Source organism: Geotrypetes seraphini, chromosome 5 (genome assembly GCF_902459505.1).
Source record: "Geotrypetes seraphini chromosome 5, aGeoSer1.1, whole genome shotgun sequence".
Classification (NCBI taxonomy): domain Eukaryota; kingdom Metazoa; phylum Chordata; class Amphibia; order Gymnophiona; family Dermophiidae; genus Geotrypetes; species Geotrypetes seraphini.
The window spans coordinates 270,803,712-270,827,530 of record NC_047088.1 but is presented as its reverse complement, the minus strand read 5'-3'; the positions used below and the strand labels follow the sequence as shown (position 1 = coordinate 270,827,530).

Genomic DNA, 23,819 nt, shown 5'->3' with positions numbered 1-23,819 from the left:
GGTGTGATATACAAGAAATAGACAGAGACAGAGATTAAATTGAAGGTTTTTCTATCAGTACATTCAAATAGCCATTCTTAGGCGTAATCCATAACGCTGCTCACCCAGCCCTGAGACTGCATCCTGAAACATGACTTTTGGAGCTTGTTTTACTGTGAATATAACATATCTGGGATTGTTTCTCTGGTTTGATCAAATTTCGTTTATTTACGACTTACTATTTCGCTTATCAAACAAATGTCTAAGCGGCTTACGGTCTAAAATCGTTTCAAGTCATATAGACGAGTAGGGGGAGGGGAGTAAAGGGGGACGCACATGAGGGCCTTGTGTGGCTTTGGCTCAGTCTGATCATGCTGTCTGTCATTAAACAAGAAGGTTTTAAGTTTATCTTAAATTTTTGCACAGATGTTTGACATCATAAATGAAAAGGACTGGCTCGTGGCATCATAGATAATGTCTCATGTGAAGATAGTAACATAGTAACATAGTAGATGACAGCAGACAAAGACCCGAATGGTCCATCCAGTCTGCCCAACCTGATTCAATTTAAATTTTTTAATTTTTTTCTTAGCTATTTCTGGGCAAGAATCCAAATCTCTAACCGGTACTGTGCTTGGGTTCCAACTGCCGAAATCTCTGTTAAAACCTACTCCAGCCCATCTACACCTTTCCAGCCACTGAAGCCCTCCCCAGCCCATCCCCTACCAAACGGCCATACACAGACACAGACCATGCAAGTCTGCCCAGTACTGGCCTTAGTTCAATATTTAATATTATTTTCTGATTCTAGATCCTCTGTGTTCATCCCAGTCCAACTGTGTCCAACTCAGTCATACTTTTACTCTCCACCACCTCTCTCAGGAGCACATTCCAGGCATCCACTACCCTCTCCGTAAAGTAGAATTTCCTAACATTGCTCTTGAATCTACCACCCGTCAACCTCAAATTATGTCCTCTGGTTTTACCATTTTCCTTTCTCTGGAAAATATTTTGTTCTACATTAATACCCTTCAAGTATTTGAACGTCTAAATCATATCTCCTCTGTCCCTCCTTTCGTCTAGGGTAAACATATTCAGGGCTTCCTGTCTCTCCTCATACGTCTTCTGGCGCAAGCCTCCTATTATTTTTGTCGCCCTCCTCTGGATCGCTTCAAGTCTTCTTATGTCCTTCGCCAGATACGGTCTCCAAAACTGAACACAATACTCCAAGTGGGCCTTACCAATGACCTGTACAGGGGCATCAACACCTTCTTCCTTCTACTGGCTACGCCTCTCTTTATACAGCCCAGCATCCTTCTGGCAGCAGCCACTGCCTTGTCACACTGTTTTTTCGCCTTTAGATCTTCGAACACTATCACCCCAAGGTCTCTCTCCACGTCCGTGCAAATCAGCTTCTCACCTCCCAGCATATACGATTCCTTCCGATTATTAATCCCCAAATGCATTACTTTGCATTGAATTTTAGTTGCCAGGCATTAGACCATTCATCTAACTTTTGCAGATCCCTTTTCATATTTTCTACTCCCTGTTCGGTGTCTACTCTGTTACAAATCTTGGTATCATCTGCAAAAAGGTACACGTTTCCTTCTAACCCTTCAGTAATGTCACTCACAAACATATTGAATTGGATCGGCTCCAGCACCAAACCCTGAGGGACTCCACTACTCATCTTTCCTTCCTCCGAGCAACTTCCATTAACCACCACCCTCTGGCGTCTGTCCGACAGCCAGTTTCAACCCAGTTCACCACTTTGGGTCCTAACTTCAGCCCTTCAAGTTTGTTCAACAGTCTCCTATGAAGAACTGTATCAAAGGTTTTGCTGAAATCTAAGTAAATTACATCTAGCATATGTCCTTGATCCAGCTCTCTGGTCACCCAATCAAAAAATTCAATCAGGTTCGTTTGGCACGATTTACCTTTTGTAAAGCCATGTTGCCTCGGATTCTGTAACCCATTAGATTCAAGGAAGTACACTATCCTTTCTTTCAGCAACACTTCCATTATTTTTCCAACTGACGTGAGGCTCACCAGCCTGTAGTTTCCTGCTTCATCCCTGTGACCACTTTTATGAATAGGGACCACATCCGCTCTCCTCCAATCCCCAGGAATCACTCCCGTCTCCAGAGATTTGTTGAACAAGTCTTTAATAGGACTCGCCAGAACCTCTCAGAGCTTCCATAGTATCCTGGGATGGATCCCGTCTGGTCCCATTGCCTTGTCCACTTTCAGTTTTTCAAGTTGCTCATAAACACTCTCCTCCATGAATGGCGCAGAATCCACTCCATTTTCTCGTGTAACTTTGCCAGACAATCTCGGTCCTTCTCCAGGATTTTCTTCTGTGAACACAGAACAGAAGTATTTGTTTAGCACATTTGCTTTTTCCTCATCACTCTCCACATATCGGTTCCCAGCATCTTTTAGTTTAGCAATTCTATTTTTCATCTTCCTCCTTTCACTAATATATCTGAAAAAATTTTTGTCTCCCTTTTTTACATTTTTAGCCATTTGTTCTTCGCCAAACATATCTCTCTCTTGGCTTCTTTCAGTTTCACCCTGTAGTCATTTTTGCACTCCTCTTCTTGGGTTTTTTATATTTCACGAACGCCAACTATTTCACCTTTATTTTCTCCCCCACTAGTTTGGAGAACCATATCAGCTTCCTTTTTCTCTTGTTTTTATTGATTTTCTTCACTTAAAAGTCTGTAGCCATTTTTATCGCTCCTTTCAGCTTAAGCCACTGTCTTTCCACTTCTCTTATGTCCTCCCATCCTAACAGCTCTTTCTTCAGGTACTCTCCCATTGCATTAAAGTCTATACGTTTAAAATCTAGGACTTTAAGTATCGTGCGGCCGCGCTCCACTTTAGCCATTATATCAAACAAAACCGTTTGATGATCGCTACTTCCCAGGTGAGCACCCACTCACATTAGAGATGCTCTCTCCACTTGTGAGGACCAGATCCAATATCGCTTTTTCCCTTGTGGGTTCCGTCAACATTTGTCTGAGCAGAGCCTCTTGAAAGGCATCCACAATCTCTCTACTTCTTTCCGATTCCGCAGACGGAATATTCCAGTCCACATCCAGCAGGTTGCAATCTCCCAACAGCAGAACCTCCTCTTTCCACCCAAACTTTTGGATATCCACAATCAGATCCTTATCAATTTGCTGTGATCGAGTCGGAGGTCTGTAGACTACACCCACGTAGATAGAAGTTCCATCTTCTCTTTTCAGAGCAATCCATATCGCTTCTTCCTCTCCCCAGGTCCCTTGCATTTCGGTCGCTTGGATATTGATCTTTACATAGAGAGCTACTCCTCCACCTTTATGACTATCTCTGTCCTTTCTAAAAAGATTATATCTCGGTATGTTTGCATCCCATCCATGTGATTCACTGAACCATGTCTCTGTGATAGCAACAATATCTAGATCTGCCTCTAACATCAGGGCTTGCAGATCATGAACTTTGTTACTTAGACTGCGAGCATTTGTGGTCATCGCTTTCCAGCTATTTTTCAGCGATAATCTCCTTTTTCGTATGGATTTTTGTGTCGTTTCACTTTCCGTTGCAATACTAAGAAATGAGTTGCTGATATTGCTTATGTTGCAGCCTTTACTACTATCACATCTTTTCTTTTGCCGGGGGTGGTCTCTATAATTGTCCTTCGTACATACACCTTCTAGTTTAAATGCCTAGAAAAATATTGTCTAAATTTCTCTGCAAGGTTTTTTTTTCCTGCTGTAGTAATATGTAGCCCATCAGTGCAATATAGCTTCTTGTCCTTCCATGTATTTCCCATCCTCCTATGTACCTGAAGCCTCTGTGTTTTTCACTCTTTGCTCTCCCTTTCCATATGCAGGCAGTATTTCAGAAAAAGCTAAAGTCTTTACAAAAGGTTTTACGCCCTTACCAAGCTCCCGAAAAGCTTTCTATGCTGCAAGTGTGGAGTTGTTGGCCAGGTCATTTGTTCCCAGATAGATTACAACATCAGTGTTAAAATCCTTAGTTTCTTCCTTAATTATAGTCAGTATTTGCCTGGAACTCCTGGTAGCTGAGGATCCTGGAAGACATTTCACTATTTTGGACTCCTCGCCCTGTGTTCCAAGGTTAATGCCTCTGATGATGGAATCCCCCAACAGTAATAGTTTTCTGTTTTTGGCCTTTTTATTTGTGCTTAGGGTGCGCTTGTTCTCTTGAGTTACCTTCATTGGTTCCAGTCCCACCTCCCTTCTGTTTTCCTGAGTATCGCAGTGCACTAGTGGAGCGAAGGAATTCTGTAGAGGTAATATTAGTGAAGGTGGATGTTTCTGTGTTACATGTCGCAGTCTTCCTGAGCCTACTGTGACCCATTTATTCCTGGGCTGTTTTATTCTTTGAGGTAGAGGTGGTAAGTTGGTATGATTTTGTGGAGTGATGGAAGCTGCTTTAATTGTATTCAATTCCTGTTTAAGTTTGCAGAGCTCCTCCTTAATACTGGCAAGTTGAAGACAGATGGGGCAAGCCTTAAGCCTCCAAATAGTATGTCTTGGAATTAAAGCACCACAGTGATTGCATAGAATAAAGGTCATCTTGATTGCTTGTGAAGTGACTTGATTTGAGTAGTCCTGATTATATGGGTCTCTATATATGAATAGTGGTCCCTGGGGTTGGTGGGACTATAAGTCTTACCCTTATTCCTATGAAGGGAAAGGGAAAGAGGAAATAAAATTTAACAATAGAAAGAGAAGGGTTTATTTTTTGTGGTTTTTTAAAGTAAGAAACAGGGAGCAGGAGAAGAGAAATTAAGCAGATATAATGCTGAAAACCAGTGAAAAGAGCAGAATATGAAATGCTGAGAAGTTCACAGAAGATCTTAATTGCCTGATTAGATGTCATGAGAGCTATTGATGTTCATAACAAGACTAGCCGGTATCCTGATTCCGACAGTGGCCAATCCAGGTCACAGGACCTGGCAGAAACCCAAAGAGTAGCAACATTCCATGCTTCCGATCCCAGAGCAAGCACTCTGAACTTTTCCTCCAGGAACTTGTCCAACCATCTCTGTTAACCACATCCTCAGACATTGAGTTTCAGAACTTAACTATTCTTTGATTGAAACTACTACTACTATTTATTATTTCTATAGCACTACTAGACGTACGCAGCGCTGTACATTAAACATGCAAGAGAGAGTCCCTGCTCGAAAGAGCTTACAATCTAATTATGATAGACAAACAGGTCAAAAGGGTGAATCTGCTCAGGTAGGGAATTACAAAGGGGGTGATACGGCAGATAGGGTAGGGGACTATAGATATGGGTGTTTTACAAGTGGGCTGGGGTTAGGATTGAAATGGAGATTCAAAAATTGGGCTTTCAGCATGGATTTGAATACTGCCAGAGATGGAGCCTGACGTCCCGAGTCAGGCAGGTAATTCCAGGCATATGGCGCAGCAAAGTAGAAGGGGCAAGAGTTGGGAGTTGGCAGTAGAGGAGAAGGGTACAGATAAGAGAGACTTACCCAATAAACAGAGTTCCTGGTGCCAAGTATAGGGAGAAACAAGAGAGGAGATATACTGAGGAGATGTAGATTAATTAGAGGAGTTTAAACTGTATGTGGAAATGGACAAGGAGCCAATGAAGTGACTTGAGGAGAAGGGTAATGTGGGCATGGCGACACTGGCAGAATATCTAAGCAGAATGAAGGGAAGAGAGATGGTTTAGCGGAAGACCGGTGAGAAGTAAGTTGCAGGAGTCTAGGCAAGAGCTGATGAGTGTGGATGAGGGTTTTAGCAGTGTGCTCAGAAAAGAAAGATCAGATTTTAGCAATGTTGTAGAGAAAGAAATGACAAGTTTTGGCAATCTGTTGGATATGTGAAGAGAAGCAGAGAGATGAGTCAGAGCAGTGGCGTACCAAGGGGGGGGGGGGGCAGGGGGGAGGTCCGCCCAGGGTGCACGGCCCAAGGGGGTGCACAGCTGGCCACTCGCCGGGAAATAGGCTGCTGCCGGGGAAAGGCTGCCACTGCCATCATCAGGAACAAGCCGGCACTGAGTTCTCCCTCCCTGCTTCTCTTCCCCGCGAGCTGACCAACTCTAGCCGTCCGACGTCAATTCTGACTTCGGAGAGGACATTCTGGGACAGCCAATCGCTACCTGGCTGGCCTGGAACGTCCTCTCTGACGTTAGAATTGACGTCGGGCAGCGAGAGTTGGTCGGCCCGGGGGGAAGAGAAGCAGGGCGAACTCGGCACCGGCCTGTTTCCGATGGCCAGTGGCAGCCTTTCCCCGGTGGCGTGGCAGCAGCATGTTTCCCAATGGCGGTGGCATGGTGGAGGGCAGGGAGAAAGAAAGAAAGGGGGGGGGAGACAGAGAGACAGAAAGAAAGAAAGGGGGGACAGGGATCCAGAAAGAAAGAAAGGGGGCAGGGTGAAACAAAGGAAGAAAGAAAAAAAATGGGGCATGTGAAGAGAGAGAGAGAAAGACAGACATAGAGAAAGAAAGGGGGCATGGAGAGAGAAAGAAAGAAGGGGGCAGGGTGAAAGAAAGAAAGAAATGGGGCACGGAGAGAGAGAGAGAAAGACAAACATAGAGAAAGAACGGGGGCATGGGGAGAGAGAAAGAAAGAAGGGGGCAGGGTGAAAGAAAGAAAGAAATGGGGCACGGAGAGAGAGAGAGAGAGAGAAAGACAGACATACAGAAAGAAAGGGGGCATGGCAAGAGAAAGAAAGAAGGGGCAAGATGAAACAAAGAAAAAATTGGGGGAGGGAATAAGGTCTGGAGGAGAGGAAGCATACAGGAGACTGAAAGAAGGGAAGAAATGTTGGATGCACAGTCAGAAGAATAAAGTGCAACCAGAGACTGATTAAATTACCAAACAAAGCTAGGAAAAATGATTTTATTTTCAATTTAGTGATCAAAATGTGTCCGTTTTGAGAACTTATATATGCTGTCTATATTTTGCACTATGGCCCCCTTTTATTAAACTGCAATAGCGGTTTTTAGCGCAGGGAGCCTATGAGCATCGAGAACAGCGTGGGGCATTCAGTGCAGCTCCCTGCGCTAAAAAACGCTATCTCGGTTTAGTAAAAAGGGAGGGGGTATATTTGTCTATTTTTGTATAGTTGTTACTGAGGTGACATTTTATAAAGTCATCTGCCTTGACTTTGAAAACCCGCGGAATATAAATGATAATTAACATTTTCTCTGCGTACAATGTGCTTTGTGTTTTTAAAATTTTATTGTTGGTACTTGGTAGATCATTTTGACTTGGCCACAAAGGTAAGGGGGAGGGAGGGAGGGGAGCTGCTGAAAGACATCTAGTAATCCTTGCAGGCTTGACTGTGCAGGGAATTATTTTTGTAAAATCATGTTTTGTTATGTGACTGGCATTATTTAGACTTTAATTTCTAAGAATGAATAGAATGAAAATGATATAAAATTACTTGCTTGTTTTTATGTGCGTGCGCTGAAGGAAAGTGGAGAGAGAGTGGGCTGAGGACGCTGAAGGGAAATGGGGAAAAGAGTGGGGAGAAGACGCTGATTTATAAATTGACAATTGTACAGAATATTGTTTCTTTTTATACTTTAATATAATAAGTTCAATATAAAACAATTCAAGGCTTGTGTGGATGGAATCAGGTAGTTTGTGGGGATGAGGACCGAACTTACGGGGATTAGTCCAATAAAATGGTATTTTCTTATTTCTCACTATTTGTTAATTTGTAAAGTGGTGATTGTTATGTATCAGCTTTTTCAAATTTACATCTACTGTCTTTATATTTTACACAGTATTAATCAGAAAGGGATTCTTTACTCTCTGGAAACTCAGATCCATTAAAGCTTACTTCGATACATCGGCATACAGAACCCTAGTCCAATCCCTCGTACTAAGTCTACTTGACTACTGTAACATCGCTTATTTAGCAATTTCCCAAAAGAATATGCAACGTTTACAATTGATGCAAAACGCAGCAGTCAGACTGATCTTTGGGCTGAGGAAGTTTGACCACGTGACACCCTACTACCGGCAGCTGCATTGGTAAAGTTTAAATTTGCCTGCTTCTGCTTTAAGTTTTATTAGGATTTTATATACCGCCTATCAAGGTTATCTAAGCGGTTTTTACAATCAGGTGCTCAAGCATTTTCCCTCTCTGTCCCGGTGGGCTCACAATCTATCTAATGTACCTGGGGCTATGGAGGATTAAGTGACTTGCCCAGGATCACAAGGAGCAGCGTGGGGTTTGAACCCACAACCCCAGGGTGCTGAGGCTGTAGATCCAACCACTGCGCCAAGCACTACACGGACTTGCCCCTAAATACATAACTGACCTTTTCTTCTTCTCAGCCAACAGACACAAGAGAAGCTCACATTCCAATTTCGTTTCCCCCCCAGTTCGAGGTTGTAAACTGAAAAAACACCATGAACACCTTCTCTCACACCAAGCAGCATCATGGGGTAAAGACCTAGAACAATTGCTTTCACCCACTACTTATGGGGAATTTAGGAAACGTCTAAAAACTCACTTGTTCCTAAAGCATCTAGACAACTGATCCTCTTTTCTCTCTCCCCTCTATAGCGATTAACTTGTCCTTTTGATCACTCTCTCCTCAACAATGAATTTCCTCTCCTATTAATTCTCTTTCTTCCTCCCCTCTTAAAGTCAATTCAATTTGTTACCTTTGCTTAATCTTCTGTAAACCGCATAGAACTTCATGGTATTGCGATATATAAGCAGTTGTTATTATTATTATTATGTATTACTGTTTTTGTGGTGGTGTGGTTTTGCATTGTATGCAGAGTCTGGTTTCTTGGCAGTTCAGTTTAACTTTTGTCTACATATTTCTATTTTTAGTTTGTGATTATTCCATATTGGGCGAGGGTGTATCTGTCTGTGTGTATGAAAGAGACATGGCTTTCTGATAGCATTGACTGTACAGGATCAATTGACTGTACAGGATCTGGCTTGTTTAGTTTTACAATGTATGTGTTGGTGTTCTAGTGCTCACTGCAGTGTTTAAGATGCTGCCTTTTCCTAGGTACACTCTTGTGCAATATGTGGATTGTTACTAAAAATCATATTTTTCATATAGATGGGGGGGGGGTTCAAAAAATGATGGGCCCCGGGTGTCACATATGCTAGGTACGCCACTGAGTCAGAGATGACCCCAAGGTTTCAGGCTGACAAGACAGGGAGAATAGGAGCATTAGCCACAGAAATAGAGAACAGAGGAAGAGGAGAGGTTGGTGTAGGAGGAAAGATAAAGAGCTCAGTCTTGCCAAGTTTCATTTTAGGTGGCAGTGATGCATACAGGTAACAATGTCAGACGAGCAGACTGAGATTTAGGCCTGGATTCATGTAGAAATTTCAGGTGTAGAAAGGTAGATCTGCGAGTCATCAGCATAGAGGTGATGCTGAAAGTCATGGGAGGAGATTAGAGACCCAAGGGAAGAAGTATAGATGGAAAAAAGAAGAGGTCCCAGGACAGAGCCCTGAGGTACCCCGACCAATAGCGGGATGTCATTGGTGGAGAATACACCAGAGCATAAGAAGTGCAATGGGAATGATAAGAAGAAAATCATGAGATAACAAAGCCCTGAAACCCAAATGAGGGAGGCATATCGATGAGTAGGCAGTGATCTACAGTGTCAAACACTGCAGATAGATCAAGGAGGACAAGGATAGAGTAGAGGTCTTTAGAGTTGGCCAGGAATAGGTCATTGGAGAGTTTAGCAAGAGCAGTTTCCTTAGAATGAAGAGGGCCAAAGTCCGATTGAAGTGGGTCGGAGATAACTCAAGATGAAAGAAAGTCAAGACAACAGCAGTGAACAGCATGTTCAAGAAGCTTGGATAAGAAGTGGAGGATGGAGACGGTGTGATAGATGGAGGGACAAGTAGGGTTTTTTGAGAAGAGGTGTAAACCATCTAGATTGTTGAGGTAGACGGTATATCAAGAAATAAATAAACTTGGAAACTACGGCATGTTTGAAAGCATCAGGCACAGTTGCAGTGGAGAGTGATAAGTTTGGGATTTGGTAGATAGAGGGAATAAAAGTAGGAGAGATAGTGATAAGTAGATGGGTGGGATCAGAGGAACAGGTAGTGAGTTTGGAGGAGGAAAGAAAAGGTGCAGTTTTCTCTTCAGTGATTTGATAGAAGGAAGAAAAGGTAGCAGGGGTTAATAGAGGCTTGGCAGAGCAGACTGGGAGAGGGAGATGTGGAGGTGACTTGGATGGGAATTCAAGGTTAATCTTGTGAAATTTGTCATAGTACTCAGCAATAATAATAATAATAGTTTTATTTATATCCCATCATGCATTTCAGTTCAAGACAGTGTACAGTAAGCGGTGCTGATATCAGTGAATTAACATTGGTTGGAATTGGGAAGGGGTAGTTGGACAGTTATGTGGTTGGGCAGCATAGGGAGTGGGAGGGGGAACGTATAAGAAGAGGTAGGTGTTGAACCATTTTAGAGGTTCAGACAAATCTGTCAAATAAGTGTGTTTTTAGTGATTGTCTGAATGTGAGTTATGTTAATGAGCAAGATTAGGTCGCTTAGGGCTCTTCAACTTGGAAAAGAGATGGCTGAGGGGAGATACGATTGAAGTCTACAAAATCCTGAGTGGAGTAGAACGGGTACAAGTGGATTGATTTTTCACTCCGTCAAAAATTACAAAGACTAGAGGACACTCGATGAAGTTACAGGGAAATACTTTTAAAACCAGTATGAGGAAATTTTTTTTCACTCAGAGAATAGTTAAGCTCTGGAACGCGTAACCAGAGGATGTGGTAAGAGCGGATAGCGTAGCTGGTTTTAAGAAAGGTTTGGACAAGTTCCTGGAGGAAAAATCCATAGTCTGTTATTGAGAAAGACATGGGGGAAGTCACTGCTTGCCCTGTTTTGGTAGCATGGAATATTGCTACTCCTTGGGTTTTGGCCAGGTACTAGGGACCGGGATTGGCCACCGTGAGAACGGGCTACTGGGTTTGATGGACCATTGGTCTGACCCAGTAAGGCTATTCTTCTGTTCTTATGTAAGGCCAGGAGGGTAGGACGTAGGACAAACAGAAGAGCCACAGAAACTCTGGGGAACAGGGGTTGCTTTAAATGTGGAAATACATTGTTCTTATCATAGGTCCATAGAAGAAATCCACAACCTGTTCCCCAATGCTTAACATTTTTTACCTGTGGATCTCTGTAGCCTTTGATAAGGAAACGCTATTGATGTACTTCCAATCGATTTCTGAGTAGCACAAAGTAAAATCCATAAAAATAAACAACCCAACTAAGACAATGGTGACACAGATGAATCTTTTCTAGAGATGGCAAAGTGCCAGCTTGGTCCCTGGTCAAATCCTTCCATATACATTAGCATGATAACAACAAAATACAAGCTGACATACAAGACGTGGGATTAGGCAGCAGGGAATGTGTCCACTTACAGCTGTCAAATTAACATTCCAGGAGCAGTGCCAGGGAATAGGGCAGGGAGATTAGATAAAGCTCTGCAGCCAGGAATCTAATTCAGGAAACCTTAGCATGGCATTGCCAAAGGAAGACCCGAGAGGTGCATCAAGCCAGCTGCTTTGCACTGGTGTCCTCAGAAGAGACATTGGAGGAAGTATGAGTACGAAGAAAGTCATTTTGGCATGTGCCAAAGAGACTTTCCTACAATTCTGCATTGATAATCATATGCTTCACATAGATATTCCTGACATTCTTATAAAATACACACACAAAGGCATAGAGGACGGTGCTTGCCTATATTTCCACCTTCCACGGAGCAGAAATACCTTCGTTTATTTTATGGATAAAGGCTCTTTCCAGGGTAAGTACATTCTCTCTGAGATGCATCTCGACACTTTTGGTCCAATATTAAGCAGGTTGTGTGTGGGGTGCCTCAGAGCAGAGGTTTATTTTAAAGATCTGGAGGGGCATTTTCAAAAAAAGATCTAGATTTCCTGTTCGATTATGGCTGTGAGATGAATGTTTATGCACTGAAAATGTGAAAAGTCCAACTTCAGAATGAGAAAAATCCAGAGACTTCTGTCTGGTATCATTTTCAAAATCACAGCCAAATTGCTGTTACAGCCCTAGTGGTTAGGGCAGTGGACTGTGGGTTCAAATCCCATGGTAACCCTTCACAATTTAATTCTTGTATTCAGCATAACATAAGAACATAAAAAATGCCGCTGCTGGGTCAGACCAGTGGTCCATCCTGCCCAGCAGTCTGCTCACACGGTGGCCCTCAGGTCAAAGACCAGTGCTCTAAATGAGTCCAACCTCACCTGCGTACGTTCCAGTTTAGCAGGAACTTGTCCAACTTTGTCTTGAAACCCTGGAGGGTGTTTTCCCCTATAACAGACTCCAGAAGAACGTTTCAGCTTTCCACCACTCTCTGGGTGAAGAAAAATTTCCTTACATTTGTACGGAATCAATCCCCTTTCGACTTTAGAGAGTGCCCTTTCGTTCTCCCTACCTTGGAGAGGGTGAACAGTCTGTCTTTCTCTAAGTCTATTCTCTTCAGTATTTTGAACGTTTCAATCAAGTCCCCTCTCAGTTTCCTCTTTTCAACTCCTCTAGCCCGTTAACCATTTTAGTCGCTCTTCTCTGGACCCTTTTGAGTAGTACCTTGTCCTTCTTCATGTATGGGGACCAGTGCTGGACACAGTATTCCAGGTGAGGGCGCACCATGGACTGGTACAGCGGCATGATGACCCTCTCCGATCTGTTCATGATCCCCTTCTTAATCATTCCTAGCATTCTGTTCGCCCTTTTTGCTGCCGCCGCGCATTGTGCAGACAGCTTCATCGACTTGTCGATCAGAACTCCCAAGTCTCTTTCCTGGGAGGTATCTCTAAGTACCGCTCCAGACATGAAAGATATAGCAGTACTAGAAAAGGTTTAAAGAAGAGTGACCAAGATGCTAAAGGGGTCGGAACTCCTCTCGTATGAGGAATAACTAAACATGTTAGGGCTCTTCAACTTGGAAAAGAGACGGCTGAGCGGAGATATGATTGAAGTCTACAAAATTGACTCAAGAGACAGAGATAAACATTTAGAAACCCTGACTGAATCCTTCAAACAAAAAGGATACAACCCTAAAATAGTCTCCAAGAATATCGCCTCATCCCTTAAAACATCCAGAGAAAACTTACTACACTACAAAGACAAGAAAACCACAGAGAGGACCCCCTTGCTAGTGACATACAATCCAGAACTGGAAAAACTAAGAAAAATTATAAGAGCTCTACAACCACTACTCCAGGAAGATGAATTACTAAAATAAATATTCCCAGCTCCCCCTGTGCTGGCCTTCCAACAGCCACCTAATTTGAAACAAAAATTGGTGAAAAGCAAGCTCCCCACACAAACCCATGAAGAAGAGAATGGCACACATCCTTGTGGTGTGATGAACTGCAAACTGTGGACCCAACAGTCACTCATATGGGAAAAACATTCAGTATAAAGGGATCCTTCACATGTTCATCGTCTAATGTGGTAGACATTGTAAAGTGCAAAGAGGCAAGCTACATTGGTGAAAGAAGCCAAATGCTATAGACCAGAATCAACCTACATAGATCTCATATTAAGAATTGCAATACCAGCCAGGATGTCACCTCTGTCGGACAACACTGACCACTGTACCAATGATTTTATGGTGAGAATACTAAAAAGGAACTTTAAGACAATCCAAGAACCTAAAACCTTTGAAATCAAAATGTTAAGGTATTTTGACACCTACTAGACAGGACTTAACCAAGATCTGGGCTTTCTTTCCCACTATAAAGACATTTAAAACTGCTCTGTCACCTTTCTGTCTCCTGCCATCCATCTACGCCTCCCTCTTCCTATCCCCAAAATGTGTTCATGTTGTACTGATATTTGTCTAAGTTTGCTTATTTCTGATCTGAAGAAGAAGAGTTACCTTCGAAAGTTCATCAAAAAAGGCATTGAGTTAGTCCAATAAAAAAGGTGTCACCTTATTTCCTTTGTTTTATTTCTTTATATTACCTTCATGTTTATTGAAATTCTATGGGCAAATTGATGATTAGATTGGGTATTTTTCTGTTGTTCTACGATGACGATATTTTTTCTTTTATGTCGTGAGGTAGATTCTTTTGAAGAAACATTACAATTGGTAAAACATATTTCACTTATAGATACCTGTACTCATATCAACTTTTAAACCTAAGGCCCCCTTTTGCTAAGCTGTGGTAGAGGTTAATTCCGCTACATTCTCCGACACTGCTCTGATGCTCATAGGAATTCTATGAGCATCAGAGCAGCGTTGGCGCATTTAGTGCTCCAGGCCATGGTAGAAACCGAAACCGAAACCATGGTTTAGTAAAAGGGAGATAAATAGAAAAGAAATGCTGGGTTTTACTTAGCCATGGTAGAGGTTTCTCTGATGCTGCTCTGACACTCATAGAATTACTATGAGTGTTGGAGCAGCGTTGGACAATTCGTCATTCCCCTACTAAGTCCTTTCCTCACCTTCTGTTTGTCCTTTCTGTGTTCCTTTTTAAAAAATTTTGTAGTTCTATCACTCTTTCCTTTTGTTAGTTTGTCGTATTAACTTTCCCCAGTGATGTTTATATTTACTAACTCAGATGTTCTTTTTTATTTTTTTTTAATGTACCTTATATAATTACCTTTTTACTGATGTACACTGCCTAGAAGTCTGATTAGGTGGTATAATAAATTTTTAAATAAACTTGAAACTAAATTGGTATGATTTGGAGTATATTTTCCATACTAACTATGGAAATCATTCTTTCACCAGGTGACTCTAGATCAGTGGTCTCAAACTCGCGGCCCTCAGTATGTTTATCATAATCACAAAAGTAAAATAAAACAGTTTCTTGATCATATGTCTCTTTAGCTATAAATTATTATTAAGACTTAGCCAAAAGGAAAGATTTATAAACTATAAAGAGTTTTACCTCATTTCTTTAATAAAACATTAAATATTTTATCTGAGGCCTTCCAAGTACCTACAAATCCAAAATGTGGCCCTGCAAAAGGTTGGAGTTGGAGACCACTGCTCTAGACTGACCTATGAATTCCAGAAAATTAAATAACTAGAACATTCTGTTTCAAACTGCACCAACTGGGAGCTATTCATGCCTTATTAAGAACTCAACATTGTAGGATTGTTCTTCAGTGTATTCTATTTCCACAGTTTGATTATTGCAACTCTGTATAACGCCATTTTGGTTAATAATAATAATAATAATAATAATAACTTTATTTTTCTATACCGCCATAGTCAGGCGACTTCTAGGCGGTTTACAGTATAAGAAGGCTGGACATTCAGCGAATAGCAAAAATCTTAATACAATACGGTGTTATAGATCGACTTACGATACAATATAGTGAGTCTAAATACAATAACATATAATACAGTTTAAATTCAATAGTATAGAATACAGTGTGTCTAAATACAATAGCATATAAAAGTCTAAATATAATACCGTACAAGGAGTCTTAATGTAGTACGATAGTCTGGATGGGAAACTTGCGTGTTAAATTGGAGATCTATGGGCAAAGAGTATCTGAGAGATTTAGGACATCCATCAGATGGAGTCCTAAGGGTAGAGGAGATCAGAAAAGGAGGGGCTTCTTGAGAAAGAGAAGGGCGTTTGTTGAGGAGGAGTCCTAGTGAGGGAGGGGGCTGTTTTAGTCAATGAATTTTGCGAAAAGGGCGGTTTTGATTGATTTGCGGAATGCACTATAAGTCGTATTGGGTTCGTTTATGTGGTTTTTCAGCCAAATTTGTTGTCTGTTCGCTTGGAACTTAAAGGTTCTGTCCAAGAAGGATTTGTATCTGCAGCCTGTAATCTTTGGGTAAGCGAAGATGTTTTTATTTCTGGTCGTTCTAGTGGGGTTGTGTAGGCTGAAGTGAGTTGCAAAAAACATAATTACAGTTCTTACAGAACACCTCTGTAATAAAGAAAATTTGAAGGGTCCACCCCACTTCTGGAGAGTTTTTATTGGCTTTGGTTAAAGTCACATGTTAATTTTAAAATAACTTTTAAGGGGTTCTTTTACGAGTCCTAAGCAATGGCGTACCAAGGGCGGGGTGGAGGGGGGGGAGGACCGCCCCGAGTGTACACCCTAGGGGGGGTGCACAGCTGGCCTGGTCCGGAACCTCCCGAGCTGCTCTACAACAGGACCTGCACCTTAGCACGGCTGTCGTTCTTATTCCAGAGCAGAGTCAGCAGCCGCTCTGAAGTGCAGGAAGGTCCGACGATAACCCTAATCCTAACCACAAGTGACATCGGAGGGGGGTGGACTGGCAGCCACAGTCATCATGGGACTTTGCCACAACTCCCTGCGTCTGCTGGTCCACCCCCTCCGATGTCACTTACGTTTTCGGAAGCAGAGGCGGCAGACGCAATCATCGCAGGACCTTGCTGGTTTGGAGGGAAAGAGAAAGGGGCATAGAAGAGTGGTGGAGAGAGAGAAAGAGGCAGATGCTGATAGAACTGGTGTGCAGGGAAAGGGGAGAGAGACATAAGGGAGAAGGATACTGGATGGAATTGGAGGGAAAGAAAGGAAGGGGGCAGATGCTGATGGAAGTGGGGTGAAGGGAGAGGAGAGAGTGAAATGCCAGACCATTGGGATGTGGGAGAGGGAAGGGGAGGAGAGAGATGCCAGACCAATGGGGGTGAAGGGAAAGATGGAAGGGAGAGGCATACAGTTTCTGGAAGGGCCATAGAAGGAGAGAAGATGCCATATAGAAGGGGCAGAGAGAGGGTAGGTAGTGGATGAAATGAAGAGAGTGACAAGAAGACGAGGAAAGCAGAAACCAGAGAAGACAAGGAAGAAAACAATTTTCTATTTATTTATTTTTTTGCTTTAGGAAATATGTGTCACTGTTTCTGTGGTGTTGCATTGTATGCAGAGTCCAGTTTCTTGGTGGTTCAATTTAACCTTTGTCTATGTATTTCTATTTTATCCCCCCTTTTACAAAACTGTAGAGCGTTTTTTAGTGCTGGCCGTGGTGGTAACAGCTCCGACACTCTGAATTCTATGAGAGTCTGAGCTGTTACCAATAGGGCTAAAAACTGCACTACAGTTTTGTAAATGGGGGCGGGGTTAGTTTGTGATTACATATTCTATACTAGGCGAAGGAATTGTTTGTGTTCTGTGTGTTCGAAAGACGGGTTTCTGTTAGGATTGACTGTGTAGGATTGATCTGAACTAGTCTGGCTTGTTTAGTTTTACAATGGGTGTATGAATGCACTGCTCACTGCTATCTTTTCCTAGGTATACTCTTGTGTGACGTGTGGATTGTTACTAAAAATCATGTTTTTCATACAGATGGGGGGGGGGGGGGGTCACATATGCTAGGTACGCCACTGGTCCTAAGTGATGCTTCCCACAGCTTAACATTTTGTCCAGTAGAGCGTGCTCAGGCCTTCTGCGGGAGTTTTGGCGTTGGCACTTGCTATTCCTCATCTTTTTTCACAAGGCTTTAAAAACATATCTATTTTCTAGACAATAGGCTTTAATTGTTTGTGCTGTATATTAGATACATCTGCTGTGAGTTACTGTTTTGATGAGGTTTCTTGCTTTGTAATCCATCTTGCAAGATTAAAGTGGAATATAAGAGTTAGAATCGAAAATCTGCTCCTATCTCCCAGCTCTAGCATCAGACCTTTTCCTCAGCTCCCTCTGTCACCCCACCATCTGCCATCCCAGACCCCTCTAACCCTCAAGCCAGCCTAAAGCCCTTTTCTTCCACTCCTAGCCCCAGTTGGAGTCTCTCCCTCTGTCCTTAATTTCAGGCTCCAATACTACTTCTCCCTCCCTCCCTTCCAACTCTCCACTGGCATCTCCCCTCCACTTCTCTCCTTCCCTGCCTGTGGTCCTGCATCTCTTTTTCTCAATCTTCCCCCATCTACATATAGGAACAGCATTTGAAAATTGCTCCTCCTTGTGGTCACACCTAAAACTTTTTCTCCCCATGGGTAAAGTGGGATGGGACTTGAGACTTTTCCTGTGTGGTATACATGTGGCCCCTGAACTGCTCCATCTCTCTGGGGCCTTGAGGCTTGGCTGCAAATTTTAGTGTGCCATCTTGTTAATTGTTGCCTTTCCTGTCTTATAAGGAGTCACTTTCTTGACTTTTCTTTTAGTTGGCATGTATCCCCACTCTGACCTGTCTTCTCAGACCAAAACAAACATCTTTGAAATTGTTTCACAGCTGCTGCCTTCTGCCCGTCCCACATGGAAAACCCAGACATGCCCTCTTTTTAGAGGCCTGTCCGGGGTTTTGGAAGGCCCCAAGCTTGGGGCTGCATCTGGAGGGCCTCCAAGTATGCATGGATGTAACACAATGACATCACACACATTTGCGCATGCATGTGATGTCATCATGTCACATCCACGCATGTTCAGAGGCCGTCCAGATGTGGTCCGGATTCAAGGAAGAAGAGACGAAGTTTGTGTGGGGGTGGGGCAGAACGGTGTGGGCCATGTGTCCTCCTTTTTTGTTCATCAAATCTGGGAACCCTATACCTGGAAACAGGAAGTGAGGATGGGACTAAACTCAGTTAACAGCGTCCAAATTTGGTCACCCCCCAAAATTAGCACTGAGCACTATTCTATGAATTGCAGTCGAAGATGGAAACTAGATAGCGCATGGTGCCAGCATCCGGGCACAAGAATTTATAGCAATTGGAAGCTGCGTGTATCTTTGGTGAGTGCCCAAGCCACCCCTGCCCCTCCACCTTTTCAGTTGCATATTAAGACTTTCTAGAATACCAGCTAGCAGGATGTGTGCATACAGCAGTAATTTCTGGCAGCCATTTATAGACTTTGGGGGAGAGCGTCTTGCATGTTGCTAATTCTTCTTCTCCCCTTTCTGCTCTGGTTTCAGAACCACAAGTGAAGTTTCAATGCCAACTGCAGGATGCAGTGGTTTCCGAGAGGGGGGATGCTGTTCTGGAGTGCAGGGTACCAGAGGCCTCTATGTCCACCACGTGGTACATGGAGGACCGGAAGCTACAAGCAAGCCAGAAGTATGTGATAGAAGAACAGGACACAATACGGCGTCTCACTATCCATAATGCCTGCACAGATGACGATGGCATTTACCTCTGTGAGATGAAGGGTGGAGGAAGGAATATTGCAGAGGTAACAGTTAAAGGTGAGCTTGGATTCTGGCTTTATCCCTCACCAGGCTATTAAAGGAGTGTTGGAGAATCCCTGTATCTGCCACTAGTCAAAGGAAGTGGAGAACTGTCAATCTTTTCCTTCTAAATTGGCAAACAGAGCATCTCATATATTATTTCAATGGAGTATCCGCAAGCCTTTGAATATGGCTGAAAGCCCATACATAGGGAAAGAAATAGTCTACACTATATAGAATATCACAGGAGTGATATTCTGGTCTGACTGCTGATTGAGGGTAGTTGCCAACGTCCATTGACCAAGCCTTAAACAGAAATGAAATGGACTAGGGCAGAAGCCATACCATTAGGTTTGACTTGTACCCCAGAGCTACGCTTAGGACCAGCACCAACCTGAAAGCCCTTTACCATCTCCTGGAGGAAGAGATATTATGGACAATTTCAGGAGTGTCACTAGCCATTTCAGCTCTCTACCGCCATCTGCAGCTAGGAAAGGGAACACAATCCCACTGGTCTAGAGTACTAGTGCGGCCCGATTTCCGATTCACTTTGGGTGAATCGATTCGAATCGATTTAAATTTTAAAAAAATCGGCTTCCTGATTCAGACCCTGCCCCCTCGCTCCCTAAAGCAGAAACGGCAGCGCTGCTCTTGCTGGCCAGCCGCTGCCGCATCTGCTTTAGAGGGCAGGAGGGAGGGTCAGTGGGGAAGTGCTGCTGTCAGCTTCCCCCATGGCCTCCCCGAAGGACTGCACATCGCATCGCATCACATCCCCCCCCCCCGGAAGGCCTTCGTGTTCCCTCTGACCTCCCTGCAGCATTTACCTTATAGCTGCAGCCTGCAGCGAAGATCGTGGTAACAGCGTCTTTGTAAACTTGCTTTCAGTTGTTTCCTCCATCCCGATCCTGCCTCTGATGTCAGAGGAGGAGCGGGACCGCAGCAGAGGAAACAGCTGAAAGCAAGTTTACAAAGATGCCGCGATCTTCATTGCAGGCTGCAGCTATAAGGTAAACGCTGTGGGGAGGCCAGAGGGAACACAGAGACATTCCCGGGGGGAGGGGGGTGTGCAGTCCTTCAGGGGGGGGGGGCAGGTCTTCACGGGGTGGGACAGGCCTTGGGGGGTGCAGGCCTTCAAGGGGGGAACAGGCCTTTAAGGGGGGGTGCAGACCTTTAAGGGAGGGACAGGCCAGGGATGCAAGCCTTTAATGGGGGGACAGGCAGGCCTTTTAAGGAGGGACAAACAGGCTTTTAAGGGGGGGGCAAGCCTTTAAGGGGGGGACAGGCCTTCAAGGGGGGAACAGGCCTTTAAGGGTGGAACAGGCCTTTAAGGGGGGGTGCAGACCTTTAAGGGGGGGACAGGCCAGGGATGGGGGGACAAGCCTTTAATGGGGGGACAGGCAGGCCTTTTAAGGGGGGACAAACAGGCTTTTAAGGGGGGGACAGGCCTTCAAGGGGGGGAACAGGCAGCCTTTAAAGGGGGACAGGCCTTTAAGGGGGGACAGGTCTCAAAAGAGGGGACAAGTCTTCAAAGGGGGGATAGGCCAGGAATGGTGGCATAGGCCTTCAGGGGGGACAGGCAGGCCTTCAAGTGGGGGGACAGGCCTTCAGGGATGGGGGGGACAGGCCTTAAGAGGGAGGTGCAGGCCTTCAGGGGGGACAAACCTTCAGGGGAGGGGGGCCCTGGTGTAGAAGTACACAGAGGGAAGGAAGGGGGGTTCAAAGAGACGTGCATATGCTGGACTTTAGGGGGGAAGAAATAATGGGTCTAAAAATAGAGGAGAGGGAGAGAGATGATGGACAATGGGATTTAGGGAGGGAAGGAACAGAAAGGGAGAGAAGTTGGACACAAGGAATGGTGTGGAGGGGGGATAGAGATACTGGATAGGAGGGTAGTTGGGAAAAGAAAGGGAGAGATGGTGGACCCTGGGGTGGTGGGGAAGGAGGGAGAGATGCTGGATGAAAGGGTAGTTAAGTAAAGGTGGATCTGTGGATGGAGACGAAAAAAAAGAAAGATGCCAGACCTCCGGGGGAGGGAAGGGAAACAGAAGGGGAGGACAGAGATGGCAGATGGATGGTTAGAACGGAGAAAGAAGAATGAAGGAGACCCTGGCAAGCAAGTTATCAGAAGACAACCAGAGCCTGGGACCAACAAGATTTGAATAATGACCAGACAACAAAAGGTAGAAAAACTAATTATATTTTCCATTTTGTGATTACAATATGTCAGATTTGAAACGTGTATCCTGCCAGAGCTGGTGTTAGACCGCAAACATGAGCTAGGATTTGAGAGAGAGAGGAAAAGTCTTTTTTGTTTATTTTGTTTACACCACAGTGCCAGTGTGGTTAGGAGAAGGCAAAAGGAGTGAAGAGGCTATAAAAGGGGTGAAGAGGCTGTAAAATAAACCCATTATGAAAGGGAATTATAATGGCAAAACAAGGGTGATACTGAAAATACTGCTTTGATTAGTCACCCATCAGCAATCTATAAATCTTTGTATATATAAAAAATGAACACACAAAATATGATATGTGCTTAATAGTGAACGCTCAGACCCACAACTATATCCCAGTGAAATATCACAGAGAAGCTGTGTAAAGAGACCATCATTGCTTGTTCACAGTCTCACCCACCATTACTATATAACATAAGTTCTAACGACATCCACAGCTCCTGAAAAAGGAACAAAAACTACTTATCTTAGTAAGGTGGTACTGTAGTCTTTACAGCTACTCCGGGTACATTCTTAATCACCACTGCTGCACAAAATGCATGTTCACCGACCCCCCAACCCATGTTTCACCAGTTGGCTTCATCAGGAGGGGTATTACAAAACAAAATTATACCCAGTCACTACTCTCCTCACCACACCAAACAAAGTTCACCAAACGCACTAAATCATACAATAGAATGTTAAAACTCACTCAACTTCAAATTATACTTCTTACAAATTCTTATAACAGGCTTACCGGGACAAACAACTTCCTTCCTCCAGCACACAGCACACTCTGGCATCGCATTACAAACCAGCAGGCCACACCCCTTAAATACACTCCCTCTCCAAGCATTCTGAAAAACGTCACTCCATGAGAACTCATGGTTTACAATACGTAGCTAGTAAAATGAAAAACCCCCCCGATAACAGTTAAAATAAAATGGGGAGGGTTAATTATACTGACAGGACTGACTGGACATTATGGTAAGGACATAAGGGGATGAAAAATATATCGAAATAAGATTAAATATAATAGGGAGGGAGTAGGTCCAGAAACTAACCCAATAGCAATTTTTCTGTCCTAACTTTATACAGATAGTTATCTGGATTGATAGTGCTCTGATTATCGCTGCTGATTGGATAACTGCTAGCACTAGGGTTACCAGATATCCAGGAAAACCCAGACATGTCCTCTTTTTAGAGGGATTTCCAAACCCGGCAGTCTATCCAGCTTTTGGAACTGGACATTGATGCGATGACATCATGTCGAAGTCTGCTCATGTGCAGACACCCTAGAGATGCGGCCCCAAGCTTGGGGAAGGAGATGCAAGGTTTGTTTGGGGCTGGGACAGGACCAGGTGTCTTTTAAAGAGGTAATCTGGTAACTCTAGCTTGACCCACCCATGCACTGCTCTAATACTGTCTGGATGCAGCCACAACAGTCAGTAATATTTTCAGTGCATCTGTCCGGCTAGTGCTACTGAAAATCAATTCATGGCCCCAGATCCTTTTCTCAACACAGGTACTTATGTGTAAATTCTAAAGTTTTAACTTGTGCGTTGCCCTGGGGGTCTTTGGACAGAAAGATGGTTTAGAAATCTTATAATAACTAAACAACAGATTTTTCTGAATTTGGCAGGAGAGGGAGCCTCTGTAAATAAGAGAGGTGAATGTGCTGTGCTCCCCTGCACTTGGTCTTCTTTCCATGAGGAGGCACCATTTTTCTTTCCTCCCAGCGGTTTCCCAGAGCATCACAAGCTCATCTTCAGTATTTGCTTCTCAGGCTGATGTTATTCTTTTATTTTCTTAGGATCAATAGTGAAACGCCTTCCTACTAAGCTGGATGTGCTGGAGGGAGAAAACGCTGTGCTCTGCGTGGAGACGGAAGCTACCACAGATGACATATGCTGGTCCAGAAATCAACAGCAGATTCAGGAGAACCCCAGAACTGTTTTGAAAAGCTTCGGAAACACCCACCTTCTAGTGCTGGTCAATGTGACCAGGGAAGATGCTGGCAGAATTACGTTTTCTGTTAAAGAGTCTCAAACTTCAGCCCAGCTGCGAGTAAAATGTAAAGCATTTTCTTTGATGCTTTTTGTTTTTTGTGTGAGCACAATTCTAAAAATAAATTCATTTCTTTAATGCTTTGTTGAGACATAATAGGCACAATATAGATGAGGTTCCCAAAACCTAATACACAGCTGTATGAGTCCCTGCATTAATGTAGACCTGTAAAACTTTTCTCTGTAGCGGCATACACAGATTTACTGCTCTGTGTGTCTGCAGTGAACTGCATTTCAAAAGTGCACTTGCCTGATCAGCTGGAGATAATATATTTTCCAGAGACCCAGGAGAAACTCTAGAAAAATTGATTGAGACCTATGTGCAGGAGACTGCATTAGGAAGAGAGAGCAGTCACGAGGAGATGGGTTGGCTGCACAGATGGGAGAGGAGAGGAGAAAGTGAGGGAAAAGGGTGAGTAAAGGGGGTACA

General features: G+C 43.7%; 1 protein-coding gene across 2 annotated transcripts in view; it reads left to right on the top strand.

Annotated features, from left to right (window-relative positions):
* The window catches only part of OBSL1 (obscurin like cytoskeletal adaptor 1), a 234,381-nt gene that overhangs the window by 21,803 nt on the left and 188,759 nt on the right, over positions 1 to 23,819 (top strand). For both annotated transcript variants that reach the window (XM_033947138.1, XM_033947137.1), the window contains exons 3-4: positions 18,862 to 19,131; positions 23,137 to 23,397. In XM_033947138.1, the coding sequence (XP_033803029.1) occupies positions 18,862 to 19,131; positions 23,137 to 23,397 (531 nt within the window). The remainder of the gene's footprint in view (positions 1 to 18,861; positions 19,132 to 23,136; positions 23,398 to 23,819) is intronic.